Source organism: Enhydra lutris, unplaced genomic scaffold (genome assembly GCF_002288905.1).
Source record: "Enhydra lutris kenyoni isolate GAN:26980312 unplaced genomic scaffold, ASM228890v2 scaffoldscaffold1, whole genome shotgun sequence".
In the NCBI taxonomy this organism is placed as follows: Eukaryota; Metazoa; Chordata; class Mammalia; order Carnivora; family Mustelidae; genus Enhydra; species Enhydra lutris.
Window position 1 is genome coordinate 33,493,170 of NW_019154085.1, and position 14,482 is coordinate 33,507,651.

The window sequence follows — 14,482 nt, forward strand, 5'->3', positions numbered from 1 at the left end:
CAGGGAGTGGTGGTGGCAAGAAAAGGGAAGGAAGGGCGCCTGGGTGGCTCAGTTGGTTAAGCGACAGCCTTTGGCTCAGGTCATGATCCTGGAGTCCCGGGACTAAGTCCCCACATTGGGCTCCCTGCTCAGCGGGGAGTCTGCTTCTCCCTCTGACCTCTCTTTCTCATGCTCATGCTCTCTCTCTCTCTCTCAAATAAATAAATAAAATATTTTTAAAAAATTAAAAAATAAATAAAAATAAATTTTAAAAAAGGGGAAGGAAGATGTATGGAGTCATGGATGCTTGAGTCCAGGCCTTTCACAATGGAATGGCCATGGGACCCATTAGAACCTCAGAGTACCCCTCAGGTTTTCATTCACAAAATACAAGACTGTACAAAGCCGGTCCTGGGGAACCAGGGCCACTCACCCCTGGTTTCGTTCTTAACCCACATGTTGATGGAATCACAGGCGGAGGCTGGATCCTCAAAGCTCACATTCTGGACTTCACACTGAAACACGTCTTTGTTCCGGGTGACAAAAGGCACCTCCATCTTGAAGCCGTTCTTCACGAACACTGCATTGGCCACGGTCACAATGTCCTTATTCTTCTTGGAGCTGATGGCCTTGTTGATCTTCTTTAACACTTTACCGACTCCTAGAGGAGAAATGGAAAGATGCAGCAGTATTTCAGCGAGAATTCAGAAAAGCTATTTTTTTTTTTTAAGTATCTTTCTTAGGATGGCAAATAAGAACAGTATAGACGAGATAAGCCTGAGTAACAAGAGACCAAGTGTTGTGCTTCCTCAGTGGCCTTGTGTTAAGAAGGGGGAGGGGGGGTAAATGGTAAAATTATTAGTAGTTCTTAAAAATCTGTGGTGCTTTTAGCACCAAAACAGCATATTCAAGGCACCTCAACATCTTCCCCACATAGAACTCATCCTCCTGGGAGACTTTCTTGGTGCCAGGTCACTAGGAAGACTGGCAAGTGCTTTCTTACATAGCCATGGGGGAATAAATCCAAGGAATCTTCCTGATTCATTCTTTTTCTTTCTTAACAATCTTTGGTGCTCTTTCCTGCCAAAGATTTAACACTGTGATTTCTTTTTTTTTCTATTTTGGAAAAAAAAAATGAATAAAATGAGCATTAGAAAGACCATAAAAAATTACCAGGTGCCGCCATCCAAGAACAGTGTGATTTTTACCTGATCTCAAGCTCAAAAAGCATGGGGATTAATTTTATGGCAACATAGCTTTATTTTACATGAGCCACTCATACATGCTCCATTTGGTTTTAGAACATGAAGAGGAAAATAATCGTAAGGATGAAATGTGTTTTCTGTAGTGAGCTCAAATTAGATTCTTGGGCTCCTCGCTTGGGGTCCTTTCAAAATGGCACTGTCCTAAAACAGCCTGCGGGTGTCACGGTGATGGTCTCTTGGAGAGCTGACCTGGCACACGCCGTGTCTCTTCTCCAGACCCATTCTATAAGGGCATGGTGAGTTGGCCATGGGGCCCAGGGAGGTGACCCTTTGGCCCTTTGTTTGGCTTCTCATGACCCCACTTTCATGCTGTCCTATGGGGCAGGCCCACTTTATCAGTAAGGGAACAGCAGAGGCCAAGACCCAGCACCTGTCCCTTTTGGCCACACCATTTCCTCCTCCACATGCCTTGGTCTCCTGCCAGGAAAAGAGCGGTGTAGTTCTTCCTCCCCTGCCGCAGACAGTTCTGCCTCTGCCCTCAGTAAGCGTATCGCTATCCTGAGCTCTCAGAGGACCTGAGAAGCCACTTGGGCTCCCCTGAGCTCCCTGCAGCCCCATTCCACAACACAACAGACAATAACTCGGGAGAAAGCAGGGGCGGGGTAAGGAAGCCACCCAAAGGCAACACTGTCCAAATTTTAGAAATATCGCTTTGCAGGAGTGTGGCTCAGTATGAAACAAGAGTCCAGTTGCCGAGCTGGAACTGGACTGGCTGACAGGGTCTGGATGGCACTGGGAAGGGCTGTAAATCCTAGCAGTGATTCAGTGTCAAGCTACAAATCACCAACAGTTTTCCGAGCGTCCAAGCAAGGGGCAGAATGGTGTGTTCAAGTACGGAGTCCTTCCACGCTTCTGACAGGTGATCCAACTGCAGACTCATGTGAAACTGAAGGCCGTGTAAACAGAGTGCGGTGCTTAGGCATTTGGCTGGCAGCTTGGGAGGTGACACTGAACACAGCCACCGAAGGGCACGGAGCGAGGCACGGAGTTCTCGAACCTTGCCCGCCCCTCTCATCTTCCTCTTCCAGCCGAAGGCATCAATGCAGTCAAGATTCTTAGAACTTTATGAGGCTAGCAGGAGTGGAGGAACATGGAAAGAGCAAGTCCCTCATTTTCCAATAAAGCAGCAAAGACGCAAGAGGTGCAGAGGAACTTGCCAGGCCACAGTGCTCAGGGTTCTGCTCCCTCACACGTGGCCCTCGCACAAGAGGCGGGTGCAAGGTGGGTGCTGGGGGACGAAACCTGAGCTGGAGCCACGAGGCACCAGTGCTAGGAGATGGAGACTTTGAAGTGTATGCAGATCATTCAAAACAACAATTCAAACCTTCTCCATTGGGCCTGACTTCAAAAAAAGAAAAAGTTTTTTTTAGCTTTTTATTTTGAAATAATGATAGATTCACAGGAAGTTGCAAAACAATATACAGGGTGGCCCCCTGTGCCTTTTGCTCGGTTTCCCCAGTGGTAACACTGTGTACGACTACAGCACAGGACCTGGAGACCGCCACTGGTACAGCTCACAGTGCTCAGGCACAGCGCATGCCTTTTACAGGGATTCGTGTGTGTGTGTGTCTGTGTGTGCATATGCATGTCTCTCTACACTTTTCTCACCTACACAGATTCATGTGGTGACCGGCATAGTTAAGATACAGGATGGAGGGGCACCTGGGTAGCTCAGTCAGTTAAGCATCTGCCTTCAGCTCAGGTCATGATCCTGGAATCCCAGAATTGAGTCCCACATCTGACTCCCTGCTCAGGAGGGGTCTGCTTCTCCCTCTCTCTCTCTCTCTCAAGTAAATAAATAAAGTTAAAGAAAAAAAAAACTTAAAAAAAAAAAAAGACACAGGACGGAGGTTCTCCCTTGCTGCCGTCTATGGCCACACCTACCCACCCAACTCCCCAGCTCCCAACTTTAAAAAGTGTGTTCATAACCATGATGCACCACGGAGGTGGGGCAGATGGGAAGCTTTCTTTTTAGAGATGAGTGAGGGGGTGTAGCAAGACCAAGTGACTGACCCAAAGCCCCAAGACTATAGGACAGAGCCCAGAATCCAGGCCTCCTGACTTCCAGGACAGCCTCATTGGTCCTGGGTGCCAGAATGGCACCAGAGAAAACCCTCTGGAGGCAGAACTCGCTCCAGGCCCCGGCAGCCAGAGCCCACAGGGCACGCACCGTTCACACTGTATCTCATCACCGTGGTGAGCTGCTTCTTGGTCCTGCCGTCGGCTCCCAGCTGAAGCATCCCCAGGATGGATGCGATCCCATGGGGGGACACGACCACGTTGTCATGAGGCCGGGATTTCACGATCTGATTGAAAACCTGGATTCCTGTGTTGGAGCCCAGTTCCTCCAGAGACAGGGGGTTGAACTGGGAGCACACAGAGGGCAACGTCACTGTGGCCACAAGGAAGAAAGGAAAATGCCAATTCATGGTTCCTTTCGGGAAGGACGACCTGAAAAAGCAGATTAAAAAAAAATATGTGAATTCTTCATGAACACCTTTGGGGGGACTACTTTATATTCAATCTAGGTATGATTCACTGTACTCAGTATAACTGAGGGTCTTGTTAATTTATTTAAAATAGAATGGCATAGATTAAATCAGTTTTTGCCATATTTTGTTAGGGGGCTGGGTGAGGGAGAGGAAGTGACCCTCCATCTAGTAGGCTCCCAACTACACGCCAGACGACATTTGAACTCACAACTACCCTTCATTTTTAACTGAAGCAGTATTTATGGAGAACTAGGGTGTGCCAGGTCCTTTTCGAAGCGCTGGGCATACAACTATAAATAGATGGGCAAGACCCCTGCCTTCCTGGAGTTTACACTGTAGAAGGGAGACAGAAGATCAGCCAGTAAGCAATAAAGTAACTTCAGGGAGGGATCAGGGCCAGGGCGATAAAACACTGTGCCAGCAAATGGACAAGGCAGGGACATGAGGGAGAGCGGGTCAGGGAAGACATCTCTGCCATGGGAACAGGTGTGATGAGTCCTGAATGACAAAGAAGCATTCCCCACCCCCCCCAAACTGCCCCAGCATGTGGCCACCAAGGAAGGAGTTGGGGGAGGACATGAAGAGGAAGAAGGGCCCAGATCCCTAAGGCCCAGATACCCAGTGTATATGGCCCTTGGATTTCCTTCTAAGGGCCACAAGAAACCACAGGAGGGTTTAAAAAAAAAGGGGGGAGTGAATCCCTCGGGTCGCTATGACTATCGTAAAACCTGTTGTCCTCAATTTTTTTTTTTTTACTATAAGCACATTACTTTCTTAATTGAGGGATTGTTAATTAAAATAAACTTCAATGGTATCCTTAAATCTACACTAGGGCAGAACAATTGGTCAATTTGTCAATTGTGAGAATGGTACTTCTCAATTACAGTGATTTGTCTGAAATACACTTTCTTCCTTGATTACCACTTACTGAGCTTCCTTTGGCTGTGACAAGTAAGAGGTAGGAAATTTACATGTATTTACAGAAAAGCAAATACTTTCATTAAATAAGAGCTTAAAGGAGGCAGTCAGCAAAACAAAAGCAGAATTCCTGACGGGGCTAATTTGGTTCCTCCCTTGGAGACCCAAACTTTGCGAAGCACAAGTTCCCAGAGGAGTGCGCATGTACAAGTGGGAGACCTGGAGTGTCTGCAAAGAAAACGTAAGAGAGGAGCCTCTTAGGAAACGGGGGACCCAGAGTCCAGGGAAAGTAGGTGTCTGTGCTCCAAAGAAAAGGGTACCAGGAGCATTAGGTAAAATTGGCTTTCCTTGTCTTCCTTTCTATGCATCTGTCCTGCTTCCCGCTCCAGGTCATAGTAGAGGTTCAATAAATACACGTGGGATTAAGCCCGATGGCTTATATACTTCCGGTTTTTGTTAATTATTTTTTAACTGCATCAAAATAATGTTTATTGAGCGTGACAAAGAAAGTGATTGTGTTTAGTCCTCAGCTGCACAGTGAGCTTCAAACATTTTCAGTGCAGAGTCCCCCACTGCACCCACCCTCCCAACCCAGGGCCACAAGGCATATCGCTAAGACCATCATTCAAGGTGATGTTGCAATTTTCTCATATGTTGTGAAACAACCACATTTTTTAAAAAAATTTAGAACATACAGAGCTTCTCCAGGACTTACTTGTCAAATAATTAATTGTGTTAAGACAGTCTGTCTAAATTCAAAACATGCCAGTGACCTACATACCCTCCTACTTGGGGCTTTCCCCTATGGCCAGCCTGGCCTATTTTGACTTTGGCACCTAGGACTGTCTCTAATACCATGACAATCCCCTGAGTTTCTTTCAGTCTCCTGGACATTGGAGAGCTTCCAAATGCTGACTATGTAGGCTTTACTCATTTCATCTAAAAATTAGCCTTCCTTCCTTCTGGAAATAAATCTCCTCTTTAAAACTTACTATGCCACAAAGCCATTAAAAGTCTAAAACAATGTGCATAATCTTTGTTACAAATGGTCAAGTCCGGTCAATAGCGCCAGCTTCATCAATCTGAATTGTTGATTCTCGCATTAGAGTCCATTCCGACAGTATCCCGTATGCCTGCTCTCTACTCCCCAAGCCTCCCAAAGCAATCCTCCTGGATTAGCAACTGTTTGAATAAAATATTTGAATGTGCACACTCAGAAAGGACATCAAACTGGTTTTGCCTCTGATTGCTTAAAGCTGATTCACCCACATGCTAAAGGTTTGTGTAGACAACTATGAAAGAGGTAGAGGGGATCAGCAAGAGAAACATTTAACAGTGCCAACCTCTCAGAGTCAGCAAAGATCGTCTCGCAAATAAAGAGCCATCTTATTTAGCAGAATTTTGCTTCGTTAGGACTTTTTTTTTGCTAAAAGAACAGTTTCATTATGAAGTGGGGGAAGGCTGCCTTGGGTGTTTATCTTGGATTCTTAGATTTGGGAAGTTTTTTGAGAGAGGTCTATGCGCAGTCTCCTAACAGTGCACCGGGACAGTGTCAGAGCTGTGCAGAACTTGGAATCAGAGCTATTTTTGATTGATGTTCTGGGAATAACTTCTTCTTGGCCTCAGTTTCCTAGGCTAAACGCTCCCTCATTTAGGCCCACCTGGCTTACGTACATGTCTGAGACTAAGCTTTCGCTCCTCGCCAAAGTTCAGTAGCCAGGAGAGCGGGTGCTGATGCATAAATTACTTTGGCTTATGAAATTCTTACCTGATACATATTCATATCCAAATAGACATTCATTTACATGAAGTATCTGCTGGAGTTAATCAGGCTCTAAAATGCTTACTCTCTATGACGAGGAGACTCTCATTATGGGAAGAACATAGTAACCTCCTGTTTATTTTTAGGAGAAATTACACTTGAAACTTTCAAATAAGAGAGAAGGAATAAAGCTGTTGCCCAAATGTAGATCATTAGTATGGAAGATCATAAATCTGTTTAAATGTTTCCATTTCTTGAATAATCTTTTCATAACAGTAAAACACACTCACACACAAACCCCAAGAGTCTGTTTGAGGCCATCACTGGAGGGAGATCATAAACCTATAAATAAAGCTGTCACCACAGGCATAACCTTTCAAATGTGGGATTCTCTTTCCCTGTGCACTGCCAGTGTCTCCTACTCCAAGCCTTTCCTTTCCAGTGTGGGGGATGTCTGGGCAGGAACTAGACATGGCTCTGAGCTTCAAGTGAGATTCAGTGTAGTAAATGCCAGAGTTGGTGGTTTTACAAATGCCAGATTGGGAGCATATCTTTAACGTTGAGCACCATCTCCCTTCCCAAGGGCAGACATTAGAGAAACACGCCCTCCACAGACGCCATCCCTTCAACTGTCACGTCCACACAGGCGATGCTCAGATTTGCAGCTCAAATCCTCAAACCTTCCGCTGAATTTCAGGGTATGCGTTCATCTATTTGCTGCCTGCGCTCACCCGACTGTTCAGGACATTATCCTGGCCTGAAAAATCCTTCATGGGCAGATTATGGAGAGCCACTGGTCTGTGAAACCTGCCAACTGTCTTCTTAAAGGGTCTAGGCCTGGGTCTCGCCCATGTACTCTTGTCTTTGGTTCTCTCCCTATCTCGCCACCTGGTGACAGCCTGTGCTTCCCCAACTCCGTCCACAGCCTGTGGGAAGCTTCCCCAGATTGTCCCAGATGGCTCTATTTACCCCCTTCCACAGTATTTCCTAACTGTACCTTCCATCTTGTTTTTCCAGTGTGCTTCTCCCTCCCAACTAGACTGGAAGCTCACAGAAAGTAAGGCCATGGGACTCTAAAACCCTAGTGGCTACAGGGTCTTCTTTAGGGCCTTATCCCAGGTAGTCACTGAATCAGAGGTTGACTCATGGGACTAACCCAGCTGCTCAATGCTCATGTGTTTGGTTTGGAATAAAAGGCACTCTAAGAATATCTTAAGCAGCTACAATTTGGAAGATGTCACATGTGATCTAGATTCGGAGTTATACTCAGGAAAAATGAAAATGAATGGGACCTTGGTAACCCTGGGCCCTCCTTCCTGGGGCAGACATCTTGCACAGCAACCAAACCACCGCTAGGGGCTGGGTGCGAGCTCCCTCCACTCCCAGGCACCTTGTCCATCGTTGCCACCACTCACATCACCTCTCCAGGCTGTGCAAGCCTGTGACCAGACTCCTGCACTGAATCAGTACTAACTGATTCAACAATGGCAGATTAATCCAGCGGGTCACAAAAGATTATGTTCTTTGTCGCTTATGTATTCTTATGTATTATGTTCTTATGTATTATGTCGCTTATGTATATGTTCTTATGTATTATGTCACTTATGTTCAACCTAATTGTCTTTTTTACAAAATAAAACCTATTTTACATATAAGACATGAGCAAAAGATAAAGTGATACTGGTCAGCTGATAAATAGTAGGCTGTCAGCTCTATTTAGTATAACAAATAAGATGTATGTGAACACTTTTGGGGGGAAACGCTGGAGGACTCCTCTGACGATTCACATCTGTTTTAGGAGGACCCAGGACTGTCTACTAAATTGGCAAATATTCCATCCCTTCTCATTCTCTAAAATGTTTCAAGTGGTATATTTTATAAAATCTATGTATCAAAATCTTTATGTCATAAAAGATTTTACATATATGAAAAAAACATAAATCCCCAGTACCCACCATCCTTTATAAAATAATGATCAACTTGGGGCACCTGGGTGGCTCAGTGGGTTAAAGCCTCTGCCTTTGGCCGGGGTCATGATCCCAGGGTCAAGGGATTGAGCCCCGCATGGAGCTCTCTGCTCAGCAGGGAGCCTGCTTCCCTTCCTCTCTTTGCCTGATTGTAATCTCTGTCTGTCAAATAAATAAAATCTTAAAAAAAAAAATAATGATCAACCCATGGCTTATTTTATTTCTTCTAAAATTAACAATTGTCTTGAAGCAAATTCTAGACATCATATTATTCAAAATAGCTTCAACACCTAAGGAATGAATACACACACACACACACACACACATACACACACACAGTATCATTATCCCCCTCAAAAATTAGTAACTCTTTACTATGTTAATATCTAGCCAGTGTTCAAAATTTTTTTAATAGTTTATTTGAATCAGGATCGAAGTAAGGTCCACACATTGCAACTGGTTGATAGGTCTCTTGCCCTTTAAAAAATCTTACCTCAGTTACTTTATCTTCAGCTTTTTCCTCTGAACTTTATTTATTTATATTTTTTAAATTTGAGAGAGAGCTCCAGCACTGGCAGAAGGGAGGGTCAGAGGAAGAGGAAGAGGAAGAAGCAGACTCCCTGCTGACAGAGAGCGGGATGCAGGGCTCGATCCCAGGATCCCAGGATTGTGACCTCAGCTGAAAGCAGAAGCTTAACCGACTGAGCCACCCAGGTGCCGTCCTCTGAACTCCATCGTTGAAGAAACCAGGTTATTTATCTTCCCCCAGTCTAGATTTTGCTAACTGCATTCATGTGATGCTGGTTAACAAGTTGCCCTGACTTCTGTACTTCCTATAAGTTCACAGTTAGACCCAGAGCAGAGATCTGCAAGCTCCTGGCCAGACCCTGTTCACACTTTTTGTTTTGGCCATGATTGCACTGAGCTCCTACAGCAAGTCGAAAAGAGTTGCCCACTTGCAACAGAGACCATACAGCCACCAAAGCCAGAAACATCCACTACCTGGCCCTTTACAGAAGGTTTGCCTCCTCTGATCTAGAGGCTGATGAGATTCAAGTATCTTTTTTTGCAAAAATGTTTCACAGAGGTGTTGTAGCGGGTGCTGGAAGCAGGAGAAAGTGGCCATATGTCTCTTTTTTGTGATGTTAGAAGCTGCTCATGATCACTGCCTAAGTGCACTTATTAGGGTTGCCAAATGATGCTACTGTGGTTCTAACTTTATTAGCTGGAACACTTCTATAAAAAGGCGTTTTCCATAACCAACCCATTCCCTTATCCTGAGGTTCAGCTTGTATAGCAAGGGCAGGATGAATGTGTGATTCATTTCTTAGACTCTTCTTAAAATGATGACTTGGTTACCCTGTATCTCAGACTTGATCAGAGGGTTTTTTTAGTTTCTTTGCTTAGTATAATTATGAAACTATGTTTTTCAACATATCATAAAGGGTCTTGATCCACTGAAATTTTATTCTTTTTTCTGATGCTCACAATGAGCCTCTTCAGATGGAGCTCACATATAACCTCATAGTCTCAAGAGCTTCCTTGTTTTCTCCTTTGACAAGATGTTCCAGGCTCATTCTGCACCCTTCTTGCCCTAGGTAGAATCAGCCACTTCCCGAAGGAGCTCTGGTTCCCCTCAGTGGGAGACAGAATTTAGAGACAATCTGAGTATCCTCACCAAATAAACTCCAAATTAACTGTGGGAATCTCAGGCAATGTGGAAAATCCAAAATCCACTGACAGCATTCTCTGGACCATAGCCAAATGTTAAAGTTCAAATTATGAAAGAGAGACTGCTTACTGGCCACAGACGAGAAAAAGATGGGGAACAGAGCTGGACATTCAAAGCCGGGCTGGGATAATAAAAATGGATCATCCTCATGTGAAGACAGTTTGTCTCCTGGATCAAACCCATCCTGATGGCTCGTGGGAACCAAACAATGAGAGTACCTTGTCATCCAGCATGACAAGGATAGACCCCCAGTTTATCTAGGTGGGAAGGAGTGACAACCATCCCCTCTCTTCAGTGAAGGCTGACCACTACTCTTGGACTGGGAAAGTGCAGATATCCCTCTGGTCTCTGTTTGTAGGCTCCTGATTCTTAGAACCAAGGCCCCATATTGTTCTGCCTTGGGACCATTTCTTCTTCTTCTTCTTCTTCTTTTTTTTTAAAGATTTTATTTGTTTATTTGACACACAGAGAGAGAGAGAGATCACAAGCAGGCAGAGAGGCAGGCAGAGACAGAGAGAGGGGGAAACAGGCTCCCCACTGAGCAGAGAGCCTGACGCAGGGCTCCATCCCAGGACCCTGGGATCATGACCTGAGCTGAAGGCAGAGGCAAACTGCACATTGGGTTATATGGAATTGTGACATTTCCCGCCAGTTCTTCCCAGAGAAACAAATGTGAAGGAAAAGTGCTGGGTTGCCAAAGACAGCTGTCCAAGTGGCCTTAAGTCTGTGCCTTCCAGCCATCAGGCCCAAATACTGCCTGCCCTTCAGTACTTTGCCAACAGGCACAGGTCTAAGTCTGAAGGGTGTTTGGCAAGAGGCCTTCTAGGGACTTCAGGAGGTGATCCACGGTGATTAAGGCTGGATCTGCAAAGTAATAGAGGCTGTTATGTGCGAATAATTGACTTTAAGCCTCAAATATGGTCCGATGAATGCAAGAGGATGACTCTGGTCTCTCACACTTCTGCTAACGTTACTGAAAAGGATTCCACATCAAAATCTGTCCTCGTTTTACTAATATCTACCACATTCTCTTACAACAGATGATCAAGCGTCACTGAAGTGCATCTTGATGCCCTTGGAAGTGTGCGGAGTGTTAGCAGAATGAATCAGCATCTTTACAACTTAGGAAACAGGAAATGCCCACTGATTACCGCGACAGCAGCCTGGTGGTTCTAAAATGTTCTTTCAGGTTACTGAGAGATGTTCACAGACCTCTGAGGAATTTTTTCTTAAAATTTTATCACACTTCAAACTGTTTGATTGATCTGTGACACTAATGAATTTAGCCAAAAGGAACCTAAAAATAGTCAGGAATGAAATTTCCAGCCAGTGAAATATACGGCAACAATGTTTAAATGGTTCCTTGGAAGAGACACATTTTGTTAAGTACTCTCTGACATCTAAAAGTGCCTTTCATCTACAGATCATTTATCTGAAATCTCTTTTGGGGTAAAGGGAAAGGCTAGGAGGAAGAATGCAATTGGGGCTTTGTTAGTTGTCTATCTTTTAGAATACAAGATTGTGGGACATTTATTCTATTTTCCTCTAAGTGTAAGGAGAAATTCATCCAAGGTTCAAATTCCAATTTTACCATCCACTAACCAAGACATCCAGGGCAAGTCACAGTCTTTCTCAACCTCAGTTTTCTCCTCCACACTATATTAGAAATCAAATTCCAGCACCGGCCACAGGAATTCTGTAAGCACGAACAGAAACATAAGATAGTAACTAACATAATGGTACCCATCTCAGAGTGGTACGCAATGAATGTTCATTCCCTTCCCCCTGTCTTCCTCAATGCTCAAGACCTGAAACAAACTGATTTTTATTTCAATAGCAATTTAAAAAGTGTCAACGATCAGGCTAAGAAAATGCGTCAAACACAAAACTTCCACTCTGATATAGCCCTGTCTGTATGTTTATAACATATTTTAAGACAGAGTAAGATAATGCTAGCGTATTTCCTTGTCTCTATAAGAGAATGGAGGCGTTCCATTATGATGGGAGGAGAGGCGGGGTATGTTCCAAAAAACGTTTACTTGTTCTGAGATATGTTTTCCTGTCTGTTGTCTCAGGTCACTAAGTCTAATTTATTTATGGTATCAAGTTCTATATACTTTCTTATTAGCACATTAAGATGTAAGAGTTCAAATGTGTGACTTCCTGATTGACAGCCAAGAGACGATCTAAGATGTTACAGTGATGCTGACCAGTGGTTCTCAATCTTTAAAACAAGGTAGCACCTTCTTTAGACATAAACAAGTACTACAGATATTTCCCAACTAATTATGTTTTTAAAAAGTACTTGTGAAACTACAGGAGAAAAACTACTATGAATTCATAAACAGTTCAATAAAATACAGAATCTTTTTATCTATAACAGCATCTAGAAACATTTCTAAAAATCATATTTTGAGGTATTATTTATTCAATCTCTACTCAAAGTTGGACTACCAACATGACTTTTCTGACCCCTTAGAATAGCTCCAATGTTGTCTACAGGTCCTCAATTCATAGGTCAGAAATCAATGCTCTCCAGGTTGTTGCTAGTAAAAAAAAAAAAAAAGATCAGTAGGTGTTGGGAGTGTAAATCAATAAAACAAAACAAAGCAAAACAGCTTTTCGAAAGGCAATTTGGGGTATGCATAACCTTAAAAATGTATATACCTATCAGAACAGTAATACTCTTTCTTTTAATCAATCTGAAGGTAATAATCAAATAGGTTTGGGCCTATAAATGTCTACTGTAGAGTTCATTCATTCATTCATTTTTTTTTTTAAGATTTTATTTATTTATTTGAGAGAAATCACAAGTAGGCAGAGAGGCAGGCAGAGGGTGTGGGGGTGGGGGGAAGCAGGCTCCCTGCTGAGCAGATGTGGGGCTCAATGCAGGACCCTGAGATTATGACCTGAGCCAAAGGCAGAGGCTTAACCCACTGAGCCGCCCAGGCCCCCTGTGGAGTTATTTCTAAGAGCAGAATCACTGCAATAGTCTTTGCAATAAATAACTGGAGTAACAATGACCATTGCAATCTCAGTTTTCAATGAAGTGGACCCTGTGGGTGACCTTTTACCAGCTTTGTGGGCTTTGTTGCCAATATTTGCACCTGTAGCAGCAGCAGATTGCTTCTGGGAGTTGGAGCCCATTTTCTTGGTGGGCCTTAAGTGGCTGGGAGTTCCATACAGCATTCCTTTGCTATCTCCCCCACCCCCCACGCCCCACCCTCCAGGTGGCAGAGACCACCTGAAGGAAGACTGTGGGATTGTGCACATGGGATTGTGCTACTATCACTCCCTAGCCAGCTGTTTCTTCTGCAATTCCCACTTCCACCACCCTCTTACTGTTTCACCCCGGAGCACTTCCTCAATGAATCACTCACACTCTCTCCTTGGCTCAGGGGCTGCGTCTGGGAGAGCATAAGGGTCACTTCATGACATTCACCTAACAGGATATCAACCAGCTGCTGAGAAACTATACTGGAAAAAAATTTGAAGATATGGTAATAGATTCTGGATATATCCTAATGGGAAAAGGAAAACTATGATATAATCAACTATGTAAAAATAATACACACCACAGGGGGGAAAAAAAAAGACTAGAAAGATGGATATCCAGATATTATCTATGTAATTATTCTGGTGGTGGGAAGAGGAGTTTATCATTCTTTTTTATTGTATTATATTTTTTTAATAAGATTTATTTATTTATTTATTTATTTATTTATTTATTTGACAGAGATCACAAGTAGGCAGAGAGGCAGGCAGAAAGAGAGGGAAGCAGGCTCCCCGCTGAGCAGAGAGCCTGATGCGGGGCTCGATCCCAGGACCCTGAGACCATTACCTGAGCCAAAGGCAGAGGCTTAACCCACTGAGCCACCCAGGCACCCCGGAGTTTATCATTCTTTATACTGTTCTGTATTTATCAAAATTTCTACAAAAGAATATCAAAATTTCTACAGTGAACACATCACTTTAGAACAAGCATCCCTTTTTCTGTTTATAAAACCACAGCAGTGGGAACTTAGATCAGCTGAAATGTATAGTAAGGGACAGCAGAGAAGACTACAGAGCATGAGAACAGTGGTTAAGTCACAGGATCATAGAAAACTGAATTAAAATGGTAGTTAATGGAAAGGGAGAAAGTTGAGAAATACAGTGGGATCCCTTTATATACACTTAGATGCATGTCATACCCCATTCCAGCCCACAGATCACTTCGCAGCGAGTTTTTTTAAGTAAGTGATGGCTCTATTTTGATGAACATGATCTGACACATTTATATAGCTAAATCTACCAATTAGGTACTTAAAGGCAGGGATTAACAGTTTATTAATTTTTTTTTTTATTCCCTACATTTACCATAATAC

General features: G+C 43.7%; 1 protein-coding gene across 1 annotated transcript in view; it reads right to left on the minus strand.

Annotated features, from left to right (window-relative positions):
* The window catches only part of LOC111142041 (serpin family E member 2), a 61,464-nt gene that overhangs the window by 22,565 nt on the left and 24,417 nt on the right, over positions 1-14,482 (minus strand). The window contains exons 2-3 of the mRNA XM_022494973.1: positions 3,415-3,695; positions 413-640 (exon numbers count right to left, since the gene is read on the minus strand). Coding sequence (XP_022350681.1) covers positions 413-640; positions 3,415-3,673 — 487 coding nt within the window. The 5' untranslated portion in view covers positions 3,674-3,695. The remainder of the gene's footprint in view (positions 1-412; positions 641-3,414; positions 3,696-14,482) is intronic.